The sequence below is a fragment of the Oncorhynchus masou genome, chromosome 33 (assembly GCF_036934945.1).
Source record: "Oncorhynchus masou masou isolate Uvic2021 chromosome 33, UVic_Omas_1.1, whole genome shotgun sequence".
NCBI lineage: Eukaryota > Metazoa > Chordata > Actinopteri > Salmoniformes > Salmonidae > Oncorhynchus > Oncorhynchus masou.
Genome location: NC_088244.1, coordinates 26,384,368 through 26,412,260, shown reverse-complemented (window position 1 = coordinate 26,412,260; position 27,893 = coordinate 26,384,368). Strand labels below are relative to the sequence as shown.

General features: G+C 43.0%; 1 protein-coding gene across 2 annotated transcripts; it reads right to left on the bottom strand.

Annotated features, from left to right (window-relative positions):
- On the bottom strand, positions 1–27,882 carry plekhm2 (pleckstrin homology domain containing, family M (with RUN domain) member 2). 2 transcript variants are annotated; one of them, XM_064957028.1, is made up of 21 exons: positions 27,602–27,882; positions 27,049–27,184; positions 25,838–25,944; positions 25,610–25,719; positions 25,073–25,172; positions 24,881–24,968; positions 24,454–24,619; positions 23,948–24,001; positions 22,441–22,720; positions 11,875–12,726; positions 11,383–11,452; positions 10,715–10,805; positions 8,839–8,903; positions 7,991–8,079; positions 7,586–7,718; positions 7,073–7,263; positions 6,126–6,191; positions 5,639–5,798; positions 4,586–4,765; positions 3,607–3,723; positions 1–3,447 (listed from the first exon to the last, which is right to left on the bottom strand). In XM_064957028.1, the coding sequence occupies exons 2-21, from the start codon at positions 27,106–27,108 to the stop codon at positions 3,310–3,312; spliced, it is 3,117 nt and encodes a 1,038-aa protein (XP_064813100.1). In that variant the 5' UTR covers positions 27,109–27,184; positions 27,602–27,882; the 3' UTR covers positions 1–3,309. The 2 variants fall into 2 exon arrangements, with proteins under 2 accessions (XP_064813100.1, XP_064813101.1); XM_064957029.1 differs by lacking the exon at positions 23,948–24,001 and having other exon boundaries at positions 27,049–27,882.
- Between the last annotated feature and the right edge of the window lie 11 nt (positions 27,883–27,893).

The window sequence follows — 27,893 nt, the reverse complement described above, 5'->3', positions numbered from 1 at the left end:
TATGGTTTGAATTTCTTTATTCATGTTGTTCTATTCACAAAGTTTTTTGTACATTCGTTATTAGCAATATAAAAACACTAAATACATGCAGGGTTTAATGTGATGATCACAGGTTATCATACAATAGAGCAATCCCATTAGTTTCATACATTTCAAATTAAAAAAAGACAGCTAAACACAATACAAATAATATATATATATAGATATAAAAACAAACGTAAAAACAATTTTATTTTCACAAGTAGTCAATCAAAAGAAGTAATCCACCATTGGCCAGCAATGTCCAACATTTAAATTACTGTTCATAAAGACAAACTTGGCTACTCTGGGTATGAAGTCAAGATGCTTCATATTTCCTTTCCTCAATCAAATAGACAAAACTTTCAAATACTTAAGTATCGCAATTGTACATTTCTCTAGAACATAATTTAACATTCTTACTTCCAGTGAGCTCTCTAACTCCACTGCTTAGAAAACTAAGGGATAAGTACCAACAAAAGAAAGGGGATATAAAATAGCGGAAGTCAGTTGAAACTAAAATGTAGGACATGGTTTCTCTGGCTTGAGGTGTTGGGTCTTTTCTGCATGGGATCTAGGGTACTACATTTCAATTATTTGTAACATTTCTAACCTGAGAAGCTAAATTCTGGGATGTCGGCTTCCCACGCCTACAGAAACAGTAGAATAGAAGCAAGACCACGTGGCACTTAAAATGCTCAAAGCAGAGAATGTTTAGTAATTACGCCTATTACTATAATGCAATTGGAGGACAGGGAACACACACATTGTGTATTCACAACCCAGCAAATTAATTTCACTGATTTTTAATCATGATCGATTAGAAGCCAGCAGCAGTACAAGGCCACATTCAAGAGTAGTACTTTATTTGGTCAAAACAGGGCCTGAGGCCATTATCGCCAATCAAATGAAGGTAATGAAAAAGGACGCGATTATTAGGAGCAACAGGCAATTAAACTGAAAGCCTCCAGAAACCTTCTCCTGACGATTGAAGTAAATTCCACAGTAACAGAGTGATCCTGAGACTCAAGATTTTTCACTTTAAAAAATCTATGGTGAACAAAAAACTGATTGCAAAATTAAACAAACCACCACGACTTTTAAAAATGTTAATTGAAAATTTGACAAACACATTTACTGTTCAAGTAGATGTGTTTTTGTCAAATGTTCTGTGGAAATAGTTCAAAGTAGTCCTTGTGCAGAGTTGCATGGTTTGTTTAACTTTGCAATCACTGTTTTTTTGTTTGGCATACATTTTAAAGTCTTAGCATCACTCTGCCCTTGAGTAATTTCAGGATAGCCATGGCATTGGATAAATTCCCCTCTTGTCAACAGCAACACAAAAATCTTACTTTCACATAACATGTCTACATAAATAATTAGCTACATTGTCAAACAAATTAATGTGAGGATTTGCATTTAATTATGTGGGGGATACATTGTAAGGGGTAAATTGGATTAATGCGATGACAAATCATATGAATAAAGTAGTGTCATCTCTAGTCAAACTGCTTTTTATTTATTTACTAATGCATATGGACTGGTTGTACTATAACTACTGGACTAAAAGCAATGGTCTGTCATTGCGCAACAGTCTCCAGAGCAATAAAACTACAGGTTGTGCAATAAAGTAGGGATGCACTGATGCCTCCACCTGTTGTAGAACATTGACATATCCCATATCTTGACCAGGCCACTTGCAAAACATACAATGCAATGACAGACACTCCCCTCAAAGGATAGAGGTGTGTGCCAAATTACTAGAACAAACCACGCAAAATAAAAGCAAATATATCCCCTTTATAAATTGCATACAATTAGACTCACATAACAAGTCGTGTTACAAATAAACAACTATTTGCTCCCATTTGGGCACAGAACCCCAATGAACTTATCAATACCCTCAAATGAAATCAACACGGCCGAAACCCAAAAGCAATGTGCAATCTTGCATTCAACAGCAAGTTACTCTCTCCTCTCATCCTTCTTGTTAAAAGTGTATCCATGCTAGGTTGAGACCATTCTCCGCTCTGATACTTTAATATTAACTTTGACCATCCAACCCGACCTAACTAAAAGGTGGAAAACCCAATGGTAAACTAAGATGGCCGACCAAGGCAAGAGATGAGTGCTGTAACTAATAGTGTATGCCACTTCAAGTGACTGAAGAATAACTATCACAACCTTTGCATGGGAGAGAAGGGTTTTGTTTGAGGTATTTGACAACAGACAAACCTATACAAGACTAAATCAATGTAGGTCTGGATTCATGGAGAGATGGGCAATGTACATTTCCGTAAGGATTGATAAAAATACAATACTATAATTCAATACTATACCGGGTTTTACATACGCACTAGACATGTAGTGTGTTGGTTAAGGTTCAAAAGAACTGTATATGTGAGTGAACGTCTTATTCTATAACGAGTGCCCCTCCTCCCCTGACGGCCGACTCAACGAGAAGAGGAATGTCAAGCACAACTACCGTGTAATTGTGTAACTGACGATTATGAATGAAGACAATCATGAAAATAAAATAACAGTAAAAAATATGTATATATTTTTTTTTACATTGAATGAGCTGACTGAAGACAGGACCACAGGCATTGTGCAGTTGAGTCCCTTTCAGAGGTAACATGGACTCTTTACAACATGATGAATTTTTGTTGCTCCTAGCTGAAACAAGCAAGATGTTTTAGCAACAGTCTTTAGTTGCCTAGGCAATGACCCCCTCTCTGCAGCAGCAGCACGTGCAGTAAGGAGCGAAGGAGAGGAGAAAATGAGTGTTTAAAAAAAAATCATATAAAAACATTTTGCTACTCAAACGATTAAAACAGTGACCAGTCATTTGCCTGACCAATAACCGTCATCCAAAATGCCATGACTGTCACAGCCCTACATACATATATGTGAAGGCCAGGAGTGTGAACGGAGATTCAAACTGCTGTCTGTCTCGCAACATCCCATGAAGAACACATCCTCATATGCTTAACTTACCGTATACTCTTCATAATGTAGACACAACGGAGAGTGCGTTTCCCTCTATCTATATGGCTGTTGTCATAATTATATGAAACAGGTTTGGTGTGAATTCCATTCAAACTCAGTCACCCAGTTGAAATTAAATTTGATAATTGAACAAATCCACATAGAAAATAATGGTACATTTTCTATTCACTTGCAGAATTGATAACATTTGAATGCAATTGACTACGACCCTGATGTGTAGAGTAGGAATATATAGTAGTGTTAGTGAAGGCCTTTTGTCCTATCTGTCCATCCACCAGTCTGTCAGCACCAGGGCTCTCTCTGGGCACGTCCCCGGGCCAGGCTGTCACTTCTCTGCCAGGCACTCCTCATCAGAGCCAAGGCCTCGCCACAATGCTTCTGCACCGACGGCTCTGACACCCTCCTACGAGGCAGACACACCTGGATCACAAGAAAAGAGGATTGAAAAGAAAGTGCGAGAGACAAAGAGAGCAAGAGAGGGACAGAGACACAGGGAAATCATGTTATTGAGCTGATCCTTTTTTACTGTGATCTTTGCCTGTCTCAAACCCCTTCCTCTTCGATCCTTCTCTCCCTTACCTGGAAAATGTCTCTCCAGGCACTCTCTAGCGCCTCCAGCAGGCGGTCTCTCTCCTCACATCCGCTGAAGTACAACACCCAGGGAGGCAGGAACTGAGCCCTGTCCACTGCAAACTCCTATATACAGAGATAATAATAATAACAATAATAATTATGGCAAGAGCAATACAGACAAAGGCAATGCTACCAAATACTAATTGAGTGTATGTAAACTTCTGACCCACTGGGAATGTGATGAAAGAAATGAAAGCTGAAATAAATCTTTGACATTTCATTCTTAAAATAAAGTGGTGATCCTAACTGAGCTAAGACAGGAAATTTTTACTAGGATTAAATGTCAGGAATTGTGAAAAACAGTTTAGATGTATTTGGCTAAGGTGTATGTATGTATTCTCGGCCCTCACTAGCATGAAAACTAAATACAGGCACAGACTTTGTGCGGAAAATTAAATAAGACTGAGACTATCTCCAATACAACACAACATTGCAAAGTTATGAGCATCCTTTCAAGCACACCCTTCTCATTAACCTGTGGTGAGTTATTCACAATTTTCGATTAACAAATAAGGTTTTATATGGAAGATGGTTAAATAAAGAGCAAAATTATTGATTATTATTATATTATTATTTGTGCCCTGGTCCTATAAGAGCTCTTGTGACTTCACACGAGCCGGATTGTGACAAAAACTCATAGTGTGTGTGTGTGGGGCAGGCTTACAATGATGGCAACAAAAAAAACATTTGAAAGTGTGCTGACCCTGGTGCTAGAGGGGGTAGACAGCTGGAGGTTGAACGTTTGAAGGGGTACAGGACTACAAACAAAGTTTGGGAACCACTGATCTACAATATTCTTCATATAATTAAAATGCTTTTATAGTGGTGGCATGTTCAATAGAACAAATTCAATTTTAATTGAGACAAAGAGAAAAGACTAGAGGGCACAGGCAAGTGAGGACAAGGCAGGCGTGAGGTGACTCACAACAACACAGTATTCTTTGTCGTCCTCCAGACTGACAGCAGTGACATCAGAGAGATCAGCTCCGCCCAGGGAGCGGAAGAAGCTAGTCTGGCAGTCCTGGTGGCATGTCAGCAGCTTCCTGTCTGTCACCACCAGGCAACAAGGAATACACGGTGTGGGGGCCACGCCCTGGGGGATCACCTGAAGACAGAAGGGAGGTTTAAAGAATAAAAACAGCTATGGTGGGGGGTGATATAGGGAAACCAGTCTAATTTATTGATAAAATACAGATATACTTAACCTATGTACTTCAGAGCTACTGTTAAAATGACAGGTTTTTTTCTGGACCAAAATCTGGCTTAGGTGGTGGGCATGTCAGGGTTGTGGCCAATGATGCAGTTTTAGATGCCCTCCTGTTGGCTGCAAAAATGTAGCTTTTAAAGCAAATTTCCTGCAATTTTTCAGATCTTTCCGTGGGGCCGAGAGAAAATGTGCCATCTTAAAGCTAATTTCCTGCAATTCTACACAATTTGCCATGGCTTATGCTATCCCGAGTGACTCAAACATAAAATCAATGTGGGCCCATGCCATGACAAAAATATTGTTCGTTCTCAAAGATCTTTTTGAAAAAGTATATTAGGTCCATTATGATTTCGACATACTTTATATCGTTTTAATCGTTTAAGTTTACACTGAAAACCTTTTTCTATCCCGGAAATGTTTATATAAAAAAAGATTGGACATAGACGGTACAAAAACAACAACAATTCTATGTAGAAAAACCATTAACTAAATGAAAACAAACATATTTCTGATTTAAAAATCAGAGAAAGATCCCTTGTCTGCAGTGAATCTTTGATTGAACCTGGAGGAACTGAACTCAATGTTGGGAGATAGGGAATGACATGGTGTGGGACAGTTCATGCAAAAATATGTTTTTAATCTAGTAGGGTTTTCTTCCCCTCATGGCTATAGCATGGCAAAATCTGCATGGTCAGCCATGCTCACTCTCATTATTCTCACGGTGCAGTGTGCATGTGTGTCAGAGTGCAGCGTGTGTGTGTATGCCCTCACCCCTTTGGAGACAGACTGGCAGAGCACCAGCATCCAGTCGGCCATGTCTCCCTCATTGTCGGCGCTCAGCTCCAGAGGAGGCCGCTCTGTCAGGATCACCTGGAAGGCATGAGGCTGCTCTGTGCTGTTGGAGCGCCGGCAACCTCCGCAGTACCCACCCCTGAGAGAGCGAGGAAGGGTGGTAAGAGAGCACACAGAATATGGTCAAACAATGAAAATAGGAAAAGTCAATAGCCTACTATTTACAAAAAATATATATTTTCATAGCGATAGATACCCAACTATGGGTATTTCATCAAATTATGACTTTGGAAAATTCAGCAAAATAAGTGCAATCACCTACATTTGAACCCAGTGCAATTGTCCAAACAACTTGATCCATAAAAGCGCTAGGCACAGATCCATTCCCTTGTGGAAATAATCCCATCATAAACAGACACAACACACATGTTGGAGGATGAGCAGTAACACGGCGTGCATGCCTTACCCCATAGTGATGGACATTAGTGGTGTCCCATCAGTCTTCTCTGTATACTGGTAGAGAACCCCTTTGCTGAACAAGGACAAGAGGAACACATACTGAAATGTATTTAAGCAATAAGGCTCAAGGGGGTGTGGTATATGGACAATATACTACGGCTAAGCTGTTAGCCCCCCAAACCCATGAGGTGCCTTATTACCATTTTAAAAAGGTTACCAATGTAATTAGAACAGTAAGTAAGTAGTTTTGCTTCATACCCGTGGTATATGGCCTCATATACCATGGCTTTCAGCCAATCAGCATCCAGGGCTTGAACAACCCAGTTTATAATATTGCTTTGAGCACAATGAAATGTGCAAATGTATAATTATATTATTACATTGAATATTGCAGTTACATTAAAATAAGAACAGGAATGTGTTACTGTAGCTGTGCTTCAACCTGTTCAAGTAAAGTTACACATAACATTCTATAACAAACGTAATAGAAGGCAGATATATCAGTAACACTTCCTGGAAAACGCATCCAGGTACAATGCTTTATTACTTGTTATAAGCAAGTACGAGCCTGTATGATGTCTTATTATATGGGTTTATTAAAGGTGCAATATGTAGCTTTATGGGCAACCCAACCAAATTCACACAGAAATGTGAGTCATAGATCTGTCATTCTCATTGAAAGTCTTATAAGTGATAGATCTGTTTTAACTTTTGTTTTTGAGTCTTTTTTTACTTTCGATTTTGTACACTAGCTTCAAACAGCTAAAGATACAATATTTTTGGTTATTGAAAATATATTACACAGAGGTTTAGACGTTACAATGATTCTCTACACTGCTTGTTTCATCACATAAACAGAAATTAGGCAATCAGTTTAGAACTTTAGCAACCAGGCAATGGCAGAGTGATTTCAGCATATTGTTCCTCTAAAAGCCTATGACTGTTAATACACACCTCAGTACGAGGTAACAGCTCTTCCACAGCTCCTTGCCCAGGTAGGTGGTGCATGCTCTGTAGAGTAGGGGGCCCTCTTTAGTGCTGGACGAGTCCCCAGCACCCACCAGGGCTGTCTGGGTGGCCAGAGTCACATCCATGGGGTCCTCCCAGTGAATCAAAGAATACAGGCGAATGATCACTTGAGATACCTACACAGACACAACGCATCATTACACAAGTGTATCCCTTGTCTATTACACATTGTTGTACATGTGTTGAGCATACTGATTGAGTTGGTGATGTATGTGGCTAGTCATAGCTATGCCTATAACCACTCCATCAGATCCATGATTGATGAGAGTTAAGTGTGTATTGTAATGTGATTCCAATCAAAATAAGACTTCATTTCACGAGCATAAAATCTGTATACAGGCATTCTTTCAAAATGAAATGTCTTTATTTGTATATTTTAGAAATGAAGGATGTGTGCAGGCCCAGCTAAGTGAGACAGCAAACATTGGTGGTCCTCACCTCACAGTGGGACTCCTGGGAGACAAACTTGGTGAGGGCCAGTTTCTCCATGGTGGCGTCGGTCAGCACAGAGGGGTAGGGGGGCTCCCTGCACCCCTTTATCATGGCCGATGTCAGGGCTGCCAAAAAACAGCTGGGGAAGAGAGAGAAAGAAAGAAAAAAGAGGATGGTGGGTTAGAAGAGAGGGGGAGGGATAAAGAGTAACTTATTCTGCTTCTCTTCTCCTTCATTCATACTGATATGGAAACATAAGCGAGAGCATGCCAACTAGGAAGTTGCTTTCCACAGTCCAGTCCTTTAGAATTAGCACAGATGGAGGAAAGGAGATGGGGAGAGGAAGCCATTTTAGAGTGTGGAGATGCCGCCAGGGAGAAGGAGGGAGAGCAGATTAGAGGAGGCACTCACACAGTAAGCGAGGAGTCGGCCGTGTCCAGGAGGAACTGCCGTCTTCTGTTGGTGCACACCAGCAGGAATGTCTGCTGGTCCAAGCCCACCTGAGAGACGGACAGGGACAATAACACAGCACAACTTAGTGGACTGGACATTGACAGTAATTTCCTTCTTGTCGTTTTCCCTTCTTCTGTCCATCAGCTTTTTAGGTGGAGGTCTTGTTGCAGCAATGTGCAATATAAAAGCAATCTTTTCATTTTTTATACCCATAGACTTCCGGTCACTTCCCCAGAGTCAGTTCATCGGACTCTGGGGAAGTAAATAAAAGGCCCTCATAGCCAAAATCCCAAAGTATCCCTTCAAGGCATCTTTCATGCACTTCCCTCATACAGTCCAAAGTACTTCATAAAATGATATGGTGGCATCAACACTATTTGGAAAATGAAACTCATTACAAGACTCTAGTCCATAAACTAAGCATTGGGATTTTACTTTTGGTAAATTGCTACCGCTGCACATATGTCTATGAAGGATCTACTACAATTTGCATTTGAACATTTGAATGACAGACAGTTGAATGACAGAAAGTCACAGTCAACGGTTTTCAAATTGGTTGCAAGATTGTCGGCCATCTTGGAATTCCCATAAACAATGACTGGAACAACGCGAATCTAGTAAACTCATCATGAACCATCTGACCTCATGAACATTGTGACCCTGAAGCTAAACATTGACCAAGACAACCCTAAAGCTAAAACTTGAAGAAAAAGTATTGTGTCCTTGCAGCCATTCGACATTACAAGAAACAATTCACAGACAATCCTGACACTAGACAACATATCCCAGCAGTATAGACAACTTACAGAGACAAAGTCCAACTCATTGTAAGAGATGGCATCCTCTACTGTATAGGGCTTTTCCGCTGCACCTGAAAGAGCAAGAGAAAGAGAGCGTTTAAGTGTGGGATGAACAGACAGAGAGACAGACAGCTACAGTGCATTCGGAAAGTATTCAGACCCCTTGACTTTTTCCACATCTTGTTACGTTACAGCCTAATTCTAAAATTGATTACAATACCCCATAATGACAAAGCAAAAACTACTGAAATATCACATTTACACAAGTCAGAGCAAAATATTTATATTTAATGGCTGCCTTTTGACATTGCTTGTCACGCTCTGTACTATCTATCTACAGTGCATTTGGAAAGTACTCAGTACTTTGTTGCAATTACAGCCTTGAGTGTTCTTGGGTATGACACTACAAGCTTGGCACACCTGTATTTGGGAAGTTTCTCCCATTCTTCTTTGCAGATCCTCTCAAGCTGTGTCAGGTTTGATGGGGAGCGTTGCTGCACAGCTATCTTCAGGTCTCTCCAGAGATGTTAGATCAGGTTCAAGTGTGGGCTCAGGCTGGGCCACTCAAGGACAATAAGAGACTTGTCCCGAAGCCACTCCTGCGTTGTCTTGGATGTGTGCTTAGGGTCGTTGTCTTGTTGGAAGGAACCTTTGCCCCAGCCTGAGGTCCTGAGCGCTCTGGAACAGGTTTTCATTAAGGATCTCTCTGTATTTGCTCTGTTCATCTTTCCCTCGACCCTGACTAGTCTCCCAGTCCCTGCCGCTGAAAACCATCCCCACAGCATGATGCTGCCACCACAATGCTTCACCCTAGGGATGATGCCAGGTTTCCTCCAGACGTGATGCTTGGCATTCAGGCCAAAGAGTTTAATCTTGGTTTCATCAGACCAGAGAATCTTGTTTCTCATGGTCTGAGGGTCTTTTAAGTGCCTTTTGGCAAACTCCAAGTGGGCTGTCATGTGTATTTTACTGAGGAGTGGCTTCCATCTGGCCACTCTACCATAAAGGCCTGACTGGTGGAGTGTTGCAGATGGTTGTCCTTCTGGAAGATTCTCCCATCTCCACAGAGGAACTCTGGAGCTCTGTCAGAGTGACTATTGGGTTCTTGGTCACCTCCCTGAACAAGGTCTTTCTCCCCGATTGGTCAGTATGGCTGGGCCGCCAGCTCTAGTCAGTGTCTTGGTGTTTCCAAACATCTTCAATTTAAGAATGATGGTCACTGTGTTTTTGGGGACCTTCAATCATGCAGAAATGTTTTGGTACCCTTCCCCAGATCTGTCCCTCAACAGAATCCTGTCTTGAAGCTCTACGGACAATTCCTTTGACCTCATGGCTTGGTTTTTACTCTGACAAGCACTGTCAAAAGTGGGAACTTAAATAGACAGGTGTGCCTTCCCAAATCATGTCCAATCAATGAAATTTACCACAGGTGGACTCCAATCAAGTTGTAGAAACATCAAGGATGATCAATGGAAACAGGATGCACCGGAGCTCAATTTTGAGTCTCATAGCAAAGGGTCTGAATACTTATGTAAATAAGGTATTTCTGTTTCTTATTTTTAATACATTCTGCAAATTTTCTAAAAAACATTTTTCCTAAGTCATTATGGGGTATTGTGTAGATTGATGAGAATTTTTTTTATTTAATCCATTTTAGCACAAGGCTGTAATGTCACAAAATGTGTAAAAGTCAAATGGTCTGAATACTTTCCATATGCACTGTAGATAGATAGGATAAAGCATGACAAGCAAAGTCAAAGGCAGCCATTAAATATAAATGTAATGACCATCACACAAAGACAGAGAGACAGAGAGAGCGAGAGATAGATAGAAACAGTAAGAAAGAGAGTATCTGAGAGCGTAATGAGCAGTAAACCCTCACCTTTCCTCAGCAGGTAGATGTAACAGTCAGTCAGCAGCAGGTAGAGAGGCTGCAAGTCCCCCTCCATGTGACCAGTGCTCATCCTCACCATCTGGGAACAGACAGAACTAAACACTCAGGACTGCACCGCTCCCGAGTGGCACAGCGGTCTAAGGCACTGCATCTCAGTGCTAGAGGCGTCACTGTAGACCCTGGTTTGATTCCAGGCTGTATCACAACCGGCCATGATTTGGAGTCCCATAGGGTGGCGCACAACTGGCCCAGCGTCATCCGGGTTAGGGTTTGGCCGTCATTGTAAATAAGAATTTGTTCTTAACCGACTTGACTAGTTAAAAAAAGGTTCATATAAACTCAAAATATACACTGCAAAGCATACTAATAGTACTTGTTCACCAATACATTTTAATCATTTTTCCCCAGTTATGTATTCAGAATGGACATGGTTGTGGCAGCGTCCCGATTCTCAATGCTTCTCCTAGTGTGCACACTCCCTTTCAAGGATTTAAATGCTTTGGATTGGAGGGAAGCATTGGCTGGAGGGAAATTCTACTATTGTTAAATCCATGACAGGTAGGGTTTAAATCCAATGATAAATGCTCAAATGATCATAATGTATGGCCTATACACCCCCCCCCAACATAATATACCACAGTGAAACAGAGGCTTACCTTGAAGAGCTGCTCCTCATTCTCTCTGAAGACGTGGATCATGAGCAGCAGCAGGTGATTGTTGTCCACCCTGAAACGGCCACACAGAATCAGCACACCACTGTGGCTAAAGTATTGCCAAAAGATATATACTTAAAAGGTCCATTGTGTAATTTGGTGTACGACCTGACTGATTTCAGATAGAAATGTGAATTATACATCTTTCATTATGATTGCTTCCCCTCCTCCGTAAGTTTCATTTTACTCATATCAGCTTCATACAAACTATATTTCTGGTTATTAAAAATGTTTTTCTTAGCGGTTTAGATGGTACAATGACTCTCTACACTATACATTGCTTGTTATGTCCTGAAATCAGACAGACATTAAAACATTTTAGAAACCAGAAATCTAAATTCGAAACCAGAAAGCTAAATTCGACATATTGCACCATGAAAAAAAAGGTTTCATTCATGGTTCACCTAAAATTGTGATAAGTAACCCTCAACTCACTTGAATTCTGCAGGATGAGAGTTTTCCGTTGGACTGAGCCTGTCCTCTTCCGTCTCCTCTTCAGTTTCTCCAGCAGCCAATCCATTCTCAACCATTACTGCCTCATCCTTTTCCTCCTCCTCTAGGGAGGGGTCCTGTCCTGGCGGTGCCTCTGCCTCAACTTCATGGCCACCAAGAAGAGCCTGTGACTGGCCATGCCCTGCAGTGTCATGGTGGCCACTACGCAGGGCAGCAGCATCTGGACTGTGGGGGGTAAAGCAGTAAAAGTCTGCAGGAGCCGGGGGGGCCTGCAGGAAGTTGGGACTCGGGGCCAGAGCAGGGCGCAGCAGGGGGGGGTCTCTGGCTTCCGGGTCAGGCGGCTCACCCATCGAATCCCCTCGAAAGGGCTGCTGCCCCGGGGGCTGCGGGTTGGCTTCAAGGCTGGTGGAGGAGGGCCTTCTGGGGAGAGAATTCTGCTGGGTTTTTGCCCCCTCTTCTTCTTCCTCTCCAGCTGGTCGCCCCCAGGTCTTCTCCCCATCCAGAGCACCGTTGAGCCGGTCCATGACGTCGCGTAGGGGCTGGCCAACGCTGTCCATGGAGGTGTCGGTCATCTCCGGCAGCCGCAGGAGGCCCTCTGACTCTTCCTCCTCCCCTGTCTCCCTCCTGCTGCTCCTCCTCGCCATCTCAGCCCCCCCTGAGCCCTGCGGCAACCCCACAGAGGGGCTCCAGGTGTCTCCTTCTGGTCCCTCACATCCAGCCGGGGCTCTATCGTCTGCCTCCGCCTGCTCGAAGGCCACATTGTTCTGGTCACTGCTCACTGCGGAGCTTTTCACACTACAGCGCTTCTTGGATGGCTTCCTTCGTCTGGCCATCCTGGTGGAAAAGAAACAACCATGTCATAATGGGTAGTTCATGTGTACTCTTCCTGGGCCCATTGTATAAATTAACAAATCACATTTTCCAAGCCATTGAGCTACAAGGCTTGCTGACCTGTATGTGTGTGCCAATAAAACAAATCAAATATTTATTTGTCACATGAGCCAAATACAACAGGTGTAGACCTGACGGTGAAATTTGGGATGCACCGATATGGCATTTTTGGCCGATACGCACATTTTCCTTGCCCCCCAAAAAGCAATACCAATAACAGATATGAAAGATTTTTGCGGCCTTTTAAGCATTCTAGTACAGTTAAAAAGTTCTCTCACACACACACACACACACACAGCGGAGTAAGGCACTGCATCTCAGGGCAAAAAGCTCTCACTGCAGTCCCTGGTTCGAATCCAGACTGCATCACATCTGACCGTGGTTGGGAGTCTCGTAGGGCGGCGCACAATTGGCCCAGCATCGTCCGGGTTTGGCCAGGGTAGGCCGTCATTGTAAATAAGAATTTGTTCTTAACTGACTCGCCTAGTTAAATAAAAAAGGTCACACACACACAAAAACGTATTTTGTTGGCATTTACGTATATCCCCCGTTTCCATCTTGTCCAGCTGTGTATGTAACATTTCACGTAAACCCTGTTTCTTGTCTGCATCAAAGTAGCGGTCCTTGAACCTAGAGCCAAGCATGGTGGCGACACAGTAGATGCTCAGAGAGAATTACACTGAATCGCTTGTTCACAGCCTCAAGTACTTTGTAAGTTTTAACCCCACGGTCTGTGTCGGCAGTTTTGTTGAGCAGACGTTTAAATGCCACGACAGAGGGTATCACGTCTGCTGCAGACGTAGTTGATCAGCTTATTTCTCGAGTCAGGTGTTTGGAGCTAGGAGTATGTTAATGCTTCCAAGTTTAAAACATGTTCTCAATTTTTTAAACATTTTTTATTTTACCTTTATTTAACCAGGTAGGCAAAATCCTACAATGTGATTTTCTGGATTTTTTTTCTCATTTTGTCTGTCATAGTTGAAGTGTACCTATGATGAAAATTACAGGCCTCTCATCTTTTTAAGTGGGAGAACTTGCACAATTGGTGGCTGACTAAATATTTTTTGCCCCACTGTAGGTCTGTAGCAGTGTGGGTCAAGAGTGTCCCCCCCCCTTTGAAGAGGGGAATGACCACAGCTGCTTTCCAATCTTTGGGAATCTCAGATGACACGAGAGGTTGACCAGGCTAGTAATAGGGGTTGCAACAATTTTGGCAGATAATTTTAGAAAGAAAGGGTCCAGATTGTCTAGCCCGGCTGATTTGTAGGGGTCCAGATTTTGCAGCTATTTCAGAACATCAGCTGACTGGATTTGGGAGGAGAAATGGGGAAGGCTTGGGCGAGTTGCTGTGGTGGGTGCAGTGCTGTTGACCGGGGTAGGGGTAGCCAGGTGGAAAGCACGGCCAGCCGTAGAGAAATGCTTATTGAAATTCTCAATTAGAGTGGATTTATCAGTGGTGACAGTGTTTCCTATCCTCAGTGCAGTGGGCAGCTGGGAGGAGGTGGACTTTACAGTGTCCCAGAACTTTTTGGAGTTTGTGTTGCAGGAAGCAAATTTCTGCTTGAAAAAGCTAGCCTTGGCCTGTGTATATTGGTTTCTAGCTTACCTGAAAAGTTGCATATCACGGGGACTGTTCGATGCTAATGCAGAACGCAATCGGAAGTATTTTGTGTTGGTTAAGGGCAGTAAAGTCTGGAGAGAACCAAGGGCTATATCTGTTCCTGGATGGGACATGCTTATTTCACCTCTTGCGACGAGCAAACCCGTATCCGGGAGCGTAATTATAGCCTCAAATGCATTAGCATAATGCAGCGGACATAAACTTTTCCTATTCATGAAAATAGCAAATGAAATGAAATAAATATATTCAAACACAAGCTTAGCCTTTTGTTAACAACACTCATCTCAGATTTTCAAAATATGCATTACAGCCAACGCTAGACAAGCATTTGTGTAAGTTTATCATGGCATAATGCTATGCTAGCTCTGCTGGCAGCAGGCAACATTTTCACGAAAATAAGAAAAGCAACCAAATTAAATAATTTACCTTTGAAGAACTTCAGATGCTTTCACTCAGGAGACTCCCAGTTAGATAGCAAATGTTCCTTTTTTCCAAAAATAATATTTTTGTAGGCGAAATAGCTCCCGTTTCTTCATCATGCTTGGCTGACAAATCGACCGGAAAATGCGGCAATTATAAACGCCAAACTTTTTTCAAAATTGGCTCCATAATATCGACAGAAACACGGCAAACGATGTTTAGGATCCATCCTCAAGGTGTTTTTAACATATATATTCGATAATATATCCGTCGAGGCAATTGGTTTCTCATAAGAAGCGATTGGAAAAATGGCTACCTCAGTATTTTACGCGAGATTTTCTGCGGGAGACACCATGTGACCACATGTAATATATGGTCCCTTACAGCCATTCTTCAATGGAAATGCCTAAAAAGACGTCACAATGCTGAAGACACCTTGGGGAATACGTGGAAAACGTAAGCTCATTCACAGCCATATAAGGAGTCATTGGCATGAGGCGATTTAAAAAAATGCGTCACTGTCTGGTTGGATTTTTATCTGGGTTTCGCCTGTAACATCAGTTCTGTGGAACTCACAGACAATATCTTTGCAGTTTTGGAAACGTCAGAGTGTTTTCTTTCCAAAGCTGTCAATTATATGCATAGTCGAGCATCTTTTCGTGACAAGATATTTTGTTTAAAACGGGAACGTTTTTCATCCAAAATGTTTAATAGCGCCCCCTAATGCATAACTGGTTAAGATGGTGAGGAAGGCATTAAAAAAAACAAAAAAAAACAGGCATCCTCTACTGACGGGAAGAGGTCAATATCCTTCCAGGATACCCCGGACAGTTCGATTAGAAAGGCCTGCTCGCTGAAGTGCTTCAGTGAGCGTTTGACAGTGATGAGTGAAGGTCGTTTGACCGCTGACCCATTACGGGTGCAGGCAATGAGGCAGTGATCGCTGAGATCTTGGTTGAAAACAGCAGAGGTGTATTTAGAGGGCAAGTTGGTTAGGATATCAATGAGGGTGCCCGGCTTTTGGGTGGTATTGATTCATTGATAATTTGTGTGAGATTGAGGGCATCAAGCTTAGATTGTAGGATGGCTGGGGTGTTAATTAAGCATGTTCCAGTTTAGGTCGCCTAGCAGCACGAGCTCTGAAGATAGATGGGGGGCAATCAGTTCACATATGGTGTCGAGCACAGCTGGGGGCAGAGGGTGGTCTGTAGCAGGCGGCAACAGTGAGACTTCTTTTTAGAGAGGTGGATATTTAAAAGTAGAAGTTCAAATGGTTTGGGTACAGACCTGGATAGCCTGTGGAGTTCTGTCGTACTATCTCTGCAGTAGATTGCAACACCGCCCCCTTTGGCCGTTATATCTTATCTGAAAATGTTGTAGATAGGGATGAAGATTTCAGAATTGTTGGTGGTCTTCCTAAGCCAGGATTCAGACACGGCTAGAACATCCGGGTTGGCAGATTGTGCTAAAGCAGTGAATAAAACAAACTTAGGGAGGAGGCTTCTAATGTTAACATGCATGAAACCAAAGCTATTACGGTTACAGAAGTCATCAAAAGAGAGTGCCTGGAGAATAGGAGTGGAGCACGGCAGGGCCCCGATTCACCTCTACATCACCAGAGGAACATAGGAGGAGTAGGATAAGGGTACAGCTACAAGCTATGAGAATTGGTCGTCTAGAACGTCCGGAACAGAGAGTAAAAGGAGGTTTCTGGGGGCGATAAAATAGCTTCAAGGTATAATGTACAGACAAAGGTATGGTAGGATGTGAATACAGTGAAGGTAAACCTAGGTATTGAGTGATGATGAGAGATAGTGTCTCTAGAAACATCATTGAAACCAGGTGATGTCATCGCATGTGTGGGTGGTGGAACTGAAAGGTTGGATAAGGTATAATGAGCAGGGCTAGAGGCTCTACAGTGAAATAAGCCAATAAACACTAACCAGAACAGCAATGAATGGACAAGGCATATTTACATTAAGTAGAGGCATGCTTAGTCGAGTGATCATAAGGGTCCAGTTAGTAGTGAGTTTGGTAGGGGTAACGTCGATTCAGACAGCTTGCCGGGCCATCGGTAGCAAGCTAGCATAGGATGGAGGTCTGTTTTTAGCCACCTTGTGCATTTCCGTCGGTAGATTAGTCGGGTTCCGTGTGGTAGAGGGGATCAATCCAATTGGCAAAATAGATATAGTTAGTGACCCAAGAAAAATTGTCCAATAGACCTATTCAGATAGCAGCCGATAAGACAGCTAACGATTAACGGGCCGCAGATGGGCGTTCAGGTAACGTCGCGACGGAGGGGCCAGTTGGATAACTCCCTCGGGCAGATAACGTCGGTCATCCAGTCGTGAAGGCCCGGTGGGGCTCCACATCGGCAGTAAAACGGGTCCGGATAGGTGATTGTAGCCCAGGAGTGGCTGAGATGGAACTCTTCAGCTGGCTAGCTCCAGAATAATTAATGTTTGCTCCGGGATCGATGTAAGCCAATAGTCACACGTATAGCAGCTAGCTAGCTGTGAGATCCAGGTGTAAATGTCCAAAGCTTTCGGTTGAAATCCGGGGATATGGAGAGAAAAATAGGTCCGGTATGTTCTGATCTGAGTCGCGTTGTACAAAACTGGCGATAGCTTTTCGAGCTAAAGGATAGCTGATGATCATCAACCGTGGTTAGCCGAATACTAACATTAGCCAGTAAACTGGCTAGCTTCTGGCTAGCTTCTATTGTGGATTTCAGATTTGAGGTAAATAATACTTTTTTCAAATTGGTGAGGCGGGTTGCAGGAGAGTGTTTTGAAGTTGAGTTTTTGGAACAGAAAATATATAAAAGATATGCGAAGAAAGATGTAAATATATATACACACACGGGAAACGACAAGACGAGTACAAAGGACGACTGACTGCTATGCCATCTTGGACAAATGCCATTGAAATGGCAGCAGCGGTATGAGAACCAGCACATTCTTGAGCATGCAACACGGCTTTTCTCAGTACGAAATCCTCGTCGACCCACTGTGCTGTCAGAATCAGCATGCTCATGGGGCTGACATCGCTGGTCCAAATGTCAGTCGTGAAGCTAATAGCAGGGACGCCCATCGCAAGTAGCTTATGGATGTGTTTCAACAATACTGTATAACTCCAGTAGGGCAACATCTGAAAAATAGTACCTACTTGGTAGTCTGTACCGGTGCCCGACCAGTCGACGAAAGCCAACATCATCCACGACAGAGAACGGTTGATTGTCAAGAGCATTGAATTCCATTATTTTGGCGTTAATGGATTTCGACTTTGAGTTGTCTCGCTAAAATTCTTATTCTTTCAAATGACTGCTCAACTTGAACTTCTTTAGTTGTTGGAAGTGTGTGCTTAGTATTTCTCTGCTTTTGTTCTGTGTAGCCCTGTACTTTTCGTGGCGTCATTACGTCATCTACCTACGTTGTATAGGTATGCACGTCAGCTTTGACATCGGGTCGATGCCGATGTTGCCATTTTTAGCTAATATCTTCCGATTCCGATATGCTCACCGATAAATCGTGCATCCCTAAGTGAAATGCTTACTTACAAGCCCTTAACCAACAATGCAGTTAAGAAAAATAAGTGTTAAGAAAGTATTTACTAAAATAAACTGAAGTAAAAAGAAAATGGAAAAATAACAAATAATTAAAGAGCAACAGTAGCAAGGCTATATACAGGGGGTACCGGTACAGAGTCAATGTGCGGGGACACAGGTTGTTTGAGGTAATATGTAGGTAGAGGTAAAGTGAAAATGCATAGCTAAATTATCAGAGAGTAGTAGCAGCATACAAATGGGGAGGGAACAATGCAAATAGTCTGGGTTGCCATTTGATTAGCTGTTTAGGAGTCTTATGGCTTGGGGGTAGAAGCTTTTTGGACCTAGACTTGGCGCTCTGGTACCGCTTGCCATGTGGTACCTGACTAGGGTGGCTGGAGTCTTTGGCAATTTTTAGAGCCTTCCTCTGACACCGCCTGGTATAAAGGTCCTGGATGACAGGAAGCTTGGCCCGAGTGATGCACTGTGCGTACGCATTACCCTCTGCAGTGCCTTCCGGTCGGAAGCCGAGCAGTTGCCATACCAGTCAGGATGCTCTCGATGGTGCAGCTGTAGAACTTTTTGAGGATTTGAGGACCCATGCCACTTCTTTTCCAGTCTCCTGAGGAGGAATAGGTGTTGTCGTGCCCTCTTCTCGACTGTCTTGGTATATTTGGTCCATGATAGTTCATTGGCGATGTGGACACCACGGTACTTGAAGCTCTCAACCTACTCCACTACAGCCCTGTCAATGAGAATGAGGACGTGCTCAGTTCTCCTTTTCCTGTAGTCCACAATCATCCCCTTTGTCTTGATCACGTTGAGAGGTTGTTATCCTGGCACCACACTGCCAGGTCTCTGACCTCCTCCCTATAGGCTGTCTCATCGTTGTCGGTGATCAGGCCTACCACTGTTGTGTCGGCTGCAAACTTGGTGTTGGGAGTTGTGCTTGGCCATGCAATTATGGGTGAACAGGGAGTACAGGGGGACACTGAGCACGCACCTCTGATGGGCCTCTTGTGTTGAGGATCAGCGTGTTGTTACCTACCCTTACCACCTGGGGGTGGCCCGTTTGGAAGTCCAAGATCCAGTTGCAGAGGGAGGTGTTTAGTCCCAGGGTCCTTTGATTAGTGATGAGCTTTGAGGGCACTATGGTGTTGAACGCTGAGCTGTAGTCAGTCAATGAATAGCATTCTCACATAGGTGTTCCTTTTGTCCAGGTGTGAAAGGGCAGTGTGGGGTGCAATAGAGATGGCATCATCTGTGGATCTGTTGGGGAGGTATGCAAATTGGAGTGGGTCTAGGGTTTCTTGGATAATGGTGTTGATGTGAGCCATGACCATCCTTTCAAAGCACTTCATGGCTACAGATGTGAGTGCTACGGGTCGGTAGTCATTTAGGCAGGTTACCTTGGTGTTCTTGGGCACAGGGACTATGGTGGTCTGCTTGAAACATGTTGGTAATACAGACTCTGTCAGGGACAGGTTGAAAATGTCAGTGAAGACAGTTGCCAGTTGGTCAGTGTATGCTTGGAGAACACGTCCTGGTAATATGTCTTGCCCTGCAGCCTTGTGAATGTTGACCTGTTTAAAGGTCTTACTCATATTGGCTACAGAGAGCTTGATCACACAGTCGTCCGGAACAGCTGATGCTCTCATGCATGCTTCAGTTTTGCTTGCCTCAAAGCTAGCATAGAAGTCATTTCAAATCAAATTTTATTTGTCACATACACATGGTTAGCAGATGTTAATGCGAGTGTAGCGAAATGCTTGTGCTTCTAGTTCCGACAATGCAGTAATAACCAACAAGTAATCTAACTAACAATTCCAAAACTACTGTCTTATACACATAAGTGTAAGGGGATAAAGAATATGTACATAAAGATATATGAATGAGTGATGGTACAGAGCAGCATAGGCAAGATACAGTAGATGGTCTCGAGTACAGTATATACATATGAGATGAGTATGTAAACAAAGTGGCATAGTTAAAGTGGCTAGTGATACATGTATTACATAAAGATGCGGTAGATGATATAGAGTACAGTATATACATATACATATGAGATGAATAATGTAGGGTATGTAAACATTATATTAGGTAGCATTGTTTAAAGTGGCTAGTGATATATTTTACATAATTTCCCATCAATTCCCATTATTAAAGTGGCTAGAGTTGAGTCAGTGTGTTGGCAGCAGCCACTCAATGTTAGTGGTGGCTGTTTAACAGTCTGATGGAAGTGGTTTTTCAGTCTCTCGGTCCCAGCTTTGATGCACCTGTACTGACCTCGCCTTCTGGATGATAGCGGGGTGAACAGGCAGTGGCTCGGGTGGTTGTTGTCCTTGATGATCTTTATGGCCTTCCTGTAACATCGGGTGGTGTCGGTGTCCTGGAGGGCAGGTAGTTTGCCCCCGGTGTTGCGTCGTGCAGACCTCACTACCCTCTGGAGAGCCTTACGGTTGTGGGCGGAGCAGTTGCCGTACCAGGCGGTGATACAGCCCGCCAGGATGCTCTCGATTGTGCATCTGTAGAAGTTTGTGAACGCACCCTTGTGGGGCCCCAGTGTTGAGGATCAGTGGGGTGGAGATGTTGTTGCCTACCCTCACCACCTGGGGTAGCTCGTATGGTAGGCTCATGTCACTGGGCAGCTCGTGGCTGTGCTTCCCTTGTAGTCCGTGATAGTTTGCAAGCCCTGCCACATTCGACGAGAATCGGCGCCGGTGTAGTAAGATTCAATTTTTGGCCTGTATTGACACTTTGCCTGTTTGATGGTATGTCGGAGGGCATAGCGGGATTTCTTAAAAGCGTCCGGGTTAGAGTCCCGCTCCTTGAAAGCGGCAGCTCTAGCCTTTAGCTCAGTGCATGTGTTGCCTGTAATCCATGGCTTCTGGCTGGGGAATGTACGTGCGATGCACTTATTGATGAAGCCAGTGACTGAAGTGGTGTACTCCTCAATGCCATCGGAAGAATCCCAGAACATATTCCTAGTCTGTGCTAGCAAACCAGTCCTGTAGTTTAGCATCTGCATCATTTGACCACTTCTGTATTGAGTGAGTCACTGGTACTTCTTGTTTTAGTTATTGCTTGTAAATGGATAGAATTATGGTCAGATTTGCTAAATGGAGGGCGAGGGAGAGCTTTGTACGCGTCTCTGTGTGTGGAGTAAAGGTGGTCTAGAGTTTTTTCTATTTTTCTCTGGTTGCACATGTAACATGCTGGTAGAAATTAGGTAAAACTGATTTTAGTTTCCCTGCATTAAAGTCCCTGGCCACGAGGAGCACCGCCTCTGGATTAGAATTTTCTTGTTTGCTTATAGCCTTATACAGCTTGTTGAGTGTGGTCTTAGTGCCAGCAACGGTTTATGGTGGTAAATAGGCAGCTACAAAAAATATAGATGAAAACTGTTAAATGAAATAGTGTGGTCTACAGTTTATCATGACATACTCTACCTCAGGCGAGCAAAACCTTGAGACTTCTTTAATATTAAGTACTTGGTACTTCGTGCACCAGCTGTTATTTACAAATAGACACTGACCACCACCCCTTGTCTTACCGGGGGCAGCTGTTCTATCTTGCCGATGTACTGAAAACCCAGCTAGATGTATGTTATCTATGTCGTCGTTCAGCCACGACTGAAACATAAGTTATTACAGTTTTTAATGTCCGTTGGTAGGATAGTCTTGATTGGAGCTCATCCAATTTATTTTAAAATTATTGCACGTTGGTGGGTAGGGGTGGGTAGAGGTGCTTTGTAAGGATCTGACGTTTAGTTGATAATCCGCCTCTAATGACAAGGCACCCTTGACCTACGTCCCCGATATTTCCATCTCTTCTTCATGCGAATGACAGGGATTTGGGCCTTGTTGGGTGTCCGAGGGCTTTGTTGATCTGATAACTTTAGCTTACAGACATCGAGATTAAGTGATAATGTGCCAATTGCATTCAACAACTCCAAGCTCTGTGTTGAGGCTGAGAAAAGTATGGGTAACATAAAAGGATAACCACCTAACTAGGCTAATTCCCATGTAGTTTTAGCCACAGAGGCTAATGTTAGGGGTGTGTGCTATACCTGATAACCTCTAGCTCGTTGCTGATGCTCTCCATGTCGTCCCTGGTGTCGTGGTGGCAGCTGGCTGTGTGGACGGGTGTAATGTCAGCCGAGGTGTTGGTGTCCGAGTACTCGTTGAAGGGGTTGTGTCTGAAGGTGGGGCTGCGGGGCGGTGGTGGCGGCGTTCCCCTCACTGTGATGACGGCAGCGGCTGCCCGGAGAATCACAGAATCACTGAAGACCGTCTGAGGGTCTGAGGCATTTGAGTGAGGACAGCTGACTGGGTCGGTGAGGTCACCCTCTATGGAGGGACACACACACATTCAAATGAATCGCAGAACAGTCACACGTACAGTATGCCACAGGCTACTGAACACACTCTGGGTTTAAATGAATGAGAATAGATTCTGGTGCTTTGGCTGGGACAGGGGTGAGAAGGTCACACAGGCAGGAAGACAGACATAAGCGACAAAGGCCTTGGCTAAACCATCCTACCATAGCTTACTGTACAATATAGTTGATAAAGCATACCTAAGGGCACAAGTGTTTATTAAATTGAGTTAGGATGTTTCATTATCTGTTCAAATTAGGTGCCTAATTGATATTGTTGAAGTCAATCAATGCAACATACCAGGACTTGCTTGGAGAAATTATACTTAAATTAAACTAGTTAGCCTATGTCAAGTGAATGAATGCAGTGCTACACGCTAAAGTTGGTGACAAAAGCTATAAAGGCTGGGTTGAACCTAGACCAAATACATGCATTCCATGTTCCCACAAAGAGAAAGAGAGAATATTCCACATATATGCCAGTAGATACCAGACAGAGTGAGTACCATTTCATCAGGCAATGCAGCTCTCATTAGTAATATTCCACATCAATGCTGCATTAGCTTTAGGATCACATCTTCAAAGAGAAACATGTTGCGTGGTTCATTAAAACATGATCGTCAACATCTAACAATTCACGAGTGCATAGAAATTTCTACTTAGAAAATAACTTACCTGGCCATAAATCGTATTAAATGTTGGTAATAGTGCCACATCATAATTTATTGCATAAAGGTGAGCACAAATGCCCCTAAAATTATATATACATAAAAAATGTTAACATCTAGGCCTCATTATGATATTCCTCCTGTTGTACTCTACAAATGTAATGATATTAAGGAGTGATGCTTGATTCAGTAGTGTCTTCAAAGAGAAGTGTAAAAGCATTACCAATCCATTTTACCTACTTCCAAAGAAACTAGCAGTAGATTAATCAAAAGCCCTTTGGTTCCTTTCTCTACCATTCCCTCTTAGCATTAGCTAGCTGCTTGTTCTTTAACAGTATTGATATTGCAATTAAAATACTCCAATTAAACCACTGGCTACACACACACACAGAGAGGCCCAGCATGCATTCAGCACACACAGTGGGATGGAGGACATGCATGATGCTGTGAGACGGGGAAGGGGGTGGCAGGAGAGGTGAGGACGGAGACAGAGAGGGAGGGAGGATAGGGGAGGGGTAACCATGTCCCACCTTCCCAGTCTGCACTTGGCTGCAACACGGGGAAGATGTCACCGAAATCATAATCTAAAAAAGGAGGGATAAGACTCAACATTAGAACAGGAAGGCCCGAGAGAGAAGGGACAATGGCACACACTGAAAACATGACATATGAGAGAAATATGATACACATGATGATAACAGACACAGGTATGGGAAGGCAGACAGAAAACTACAATAAAAAAAATGAAGACTCGATGGTTTGTGGAAAGTGATGAGAGATACTGTATGAGAACATTCACACCATACTGTGTTGGGTGCTCAATGAAAATCACTTCAATGTGAGCACTAGACTATTATTTATACGTAATAACCCATGAACGGGTTAACCAGATCGATCCAACATCAGCTTCAACACCCCATTACTTGACACACCGGCCTATGAATTAGGCTAATGGACCGCATAACACGGAGTGGGTGGAGACTGAAACCAAGGTAGAGAAAGAGAAAGCAAGAAAGAGAAAGGTGGAGCCCCTGACCTTCACTGGACGGGGCGATGGCGCTGTCATCCCATTCCAGGTTGGTGGAGGTGAAAGAGTGCAGGGATAGGCTGTCCGAGCTTGGGAGACGCTCCTCAAAGTCCAGAAGGTTATGGGGCTTGTAGTACTCCGGCATGTAGGGGGCCACGTCCAAGTAGGGGACATCCTAACACCCAGAAAACAAAACAATGGAGGTTTGAGAGTGTTGTTGATATTACATTATATCTCTTTTTTTATGTCTCTTTTTTGACTGAATTATTTATTGGGTTTTACTCACCAACCATGTACTCTGTTTACATTATTTGGTTAAGCCAAGTTGTACCTTCTTTTGTTACAATAAAGCCTGAACATTGAACTGTTGGACTTTTGTAAATTAGGGGTATTGATGTGAATTCAAAATGGTTTCAAACAACTGTTTAATACTGACCAACTCCAGATCAAAGCGAATGAACTCCAGTCCCGACACCAAAGTGAGAAAGAGCGTGAGGTGATCATGGCTGCATACCAATGCATTTCTGGGGGAGAGATTCAAAGCAAATGGTGTATTGACAATAAGGAGACTAGCTACACGCATTATTCAAAAGGAATAATATGATGCTCTTTAGGTCAGAAGACTCACTTGAAGTAATACTTCTGCAGCAATCCTTGGTTCTCTTGGAAGAGACGGAGGTAGCTTTCTAAGGAGCTCTCACTCAGTGCTAGGTATAACCAGGCACGACCTGCACAGAAACACAACAGAAAAATAATTGCTCAGTACGAGGGACATGGGCATAAGTAGATCATTTTTACAAGCACCCTCTATTCTTTCTTTCCTGTCTGAACTTGCAAATAAGTCAAACAAGTATACCTACAAAGAAACCTCTCTGTAAAAAGAGAAACAAACATGTGCAAACCACAGTGGTAATTACTGTAATCCTGACCTCAAATAACAGCAGTCTTGTGCTACATTTCTGGCATGTGACACAAGAGGAACTTACATTTGCCAAACCACTAACAAATGTCATTCACATTATGACAGTAAATGGGAGTGTATGAATTTATTTACAGAAATGGCATGTATTCGTGTTTACTACTATGAAATGTTTGTCTCTTAAGTTGCCCACAAGACTGATGTGAATGTGTGCGTAAGATGTGGTGAAAATTATTGTTTTCTTACTTCGCCCAAGGTTGGTTGCTATGTGCTGGAGCTCGTCTATCTGCCGGACCGCTTCCCTGCGGGTGAAGTGTAGAACCAGGACCCAATAACCTGAGGAGATATCCTGCAGCCTGCAATGCACAAAACAGGAGAGTTGAAGAACATAGTTCAAAACGTACAATCACAGACAATGTCAGAGTTAGGATGTATCAAAGTACTGAGAAGATTGGTCTCTCTCAGTCTTCTTACCCATAGAGCAGTGCATGGTCGAGGTGCTCACACAGCCGCTGTAGGACCCGGTCGTGATTCCGAATGGCTGGGGTTTCATCTTCACAGGCAGCAAAGTAACTCTGCAACTGCAGTCAGTGCACAAAACAGGTGGAACTGATGTGAGTAGGCCCACAGCCAAACTAGAAATATGGTGATTTCTTCCCCAGTCATAAGACCCTGAGAGGAGTACCACATGCATCAAATATTGACAGCTGACAAGCATGATTGTGCAATGTCTGTCTTAGAATAGAGTATAGGCTTTGATGGAAGTATGGAGCCTGAAATTGGTTAAATGCTACAGTATATCTGATCCCCTAAATGGTATTACCATCACTAACTTTAATTAACCAGACTTTTGTGCATCACCTCAGAAAAGACCAGTTAAACAGCACTGACTGAATATACTGGAATGTAGAAATGTAATAAATTCCAGTCCCCTGATGGTAACATGACCACGAGACAGACTGGGGACAGGAATTAACCAAATATAGGCAGATGATTTGAATATCATATCAGGCAAGGTCTATAAAGCAGTGGTCCTCTGGCACAGCACAAATACTTTGGAAGGATGGGACTCAATGTTACCACACTGCACAGGTTTATGCAAAGGGTGAATGTCAACATTCAAACAGGGTTCAGCCTAATTTATGAAGACACCTAGAAGTCAAATACTGAATGTCAATGTTTTCACAGTACTCATGTTTATCTGAAGCAAGTTTATTGAAATGTGTTTGGAAAATTAGCAACAATGTTGTCCTTCAAATAGACCTAGCTAGCTACCCACGGATTGCTGAATCGACCATGACAAAGAATTTTAGAAGTAAGTTTATTACGTGACAGTATCGATATGCGGCAGTCAGGCAGCAGCAGGATTAGTGCTGTTGTGCTTTGTTTTCACTAGCCATTGAATGTCTCGACGAACCAATACAATACTAGTGACGTTAGCTAGTAAACAAAACACCCATGTTGATATACTTAATCTATATTTGTTAGCTAACTAAACAATGTTCAAGGACCTTACAGTCAACTGTTTTCTTTCATGAACCAGGCCTACTTATCCTAGCATGCGTTTATTTTTACGTCTGCTACGTAACTTAGGGTAATACTCATATTTAGTCTTCAAATAAGTTAGCTAGCTAATCATGCTAGCATGAAGAATGTGTGCTTACGAGACATAATATCAAACTTACCTTCTTGACAGACAAAGAAATGTTTTCCAATATTCGGTCCTTGACTTTAAGTTGATCCATCACTGGTCTCCTTGGCTGCCTGCAGCTGTCAGCTGATTCCCAGAAGTCTCGATGTGGTCTGTTGATGTTCTCAAAGCTAGACAACTAATAGCTAAGCTAGCTAGCCATATATATTTAATGCTGGTACAGTAATTGGCTAGAACACAACATAAACCATCAAGCAAGCAGCTGGCTAGGTAACGTTACCGTATTAACGTTTCCGTAGTTAAACTAGCACACAAGACAGTGGCAAGTGCTAGCTACTAACGTTGGCTAGTTTCCTAGCTGACGTTAGCTAGCTACGGTCTCAATACTAGCCTCGGAAACGCTTCGAATGACTATTCAACTAAACTGGCTAACACGTTAGCTTGCTAGCTATCTAGCCAACGCGTTACCTTAGCGCTAGAGAATGAATCTCCCGCTGTCATAGGTTGCGTACAGTTTCGGTGTAGCGAGCTACCCAGTATTTTAATATCCGAATTGTCCTTTAATATATACACTTATTCAAACTTACTTTTACTGTAGATAAACTTATTGTGAAATTGCGAGACCATGAGCAAGTTCAGGCCCAATGTTTAGTCTAGTGGAGGAATAAGTTCTTGACAATGATAAGCTCAGCAGCGAGCCATTCCAAGTTCTACGTCACTAACCGCCTGTCAATGAGCTCGTGACACACCAACAAAATGATTGTAGACAGATGTGGGAACGGATATATTTTCGCAAAAAACGAATTGTAATATGTTCTGCCCTGTCCTGCTGCAGGATATGTTATTGACTAATAATGTCATGTCAACATTTTGTAGCTT

Coding starts and splice junctions, on each gene's coding strand:
- plekhm2 (XM_064957028.1), bottom strand. CDS start 27,108: ATGGATCAACTTAAAGTCAAGGACCGAATATTGGAAAACATTTCTTTG. Junction 24,620..24,880: donor TTCGCTTTGATCTGGAGTTG/GTCAGTATTAAA, acceptor TCTGGGTGTTAG/GATGTCCCCTACTTGGACGT. Junction 24,002..24,453: donor CATCGCCCCGTCCAGTGAAG/GTCAGGGGCTCC, acceptor CTCCTTTTTTAG/ATTATGATTTCGGTGACATC.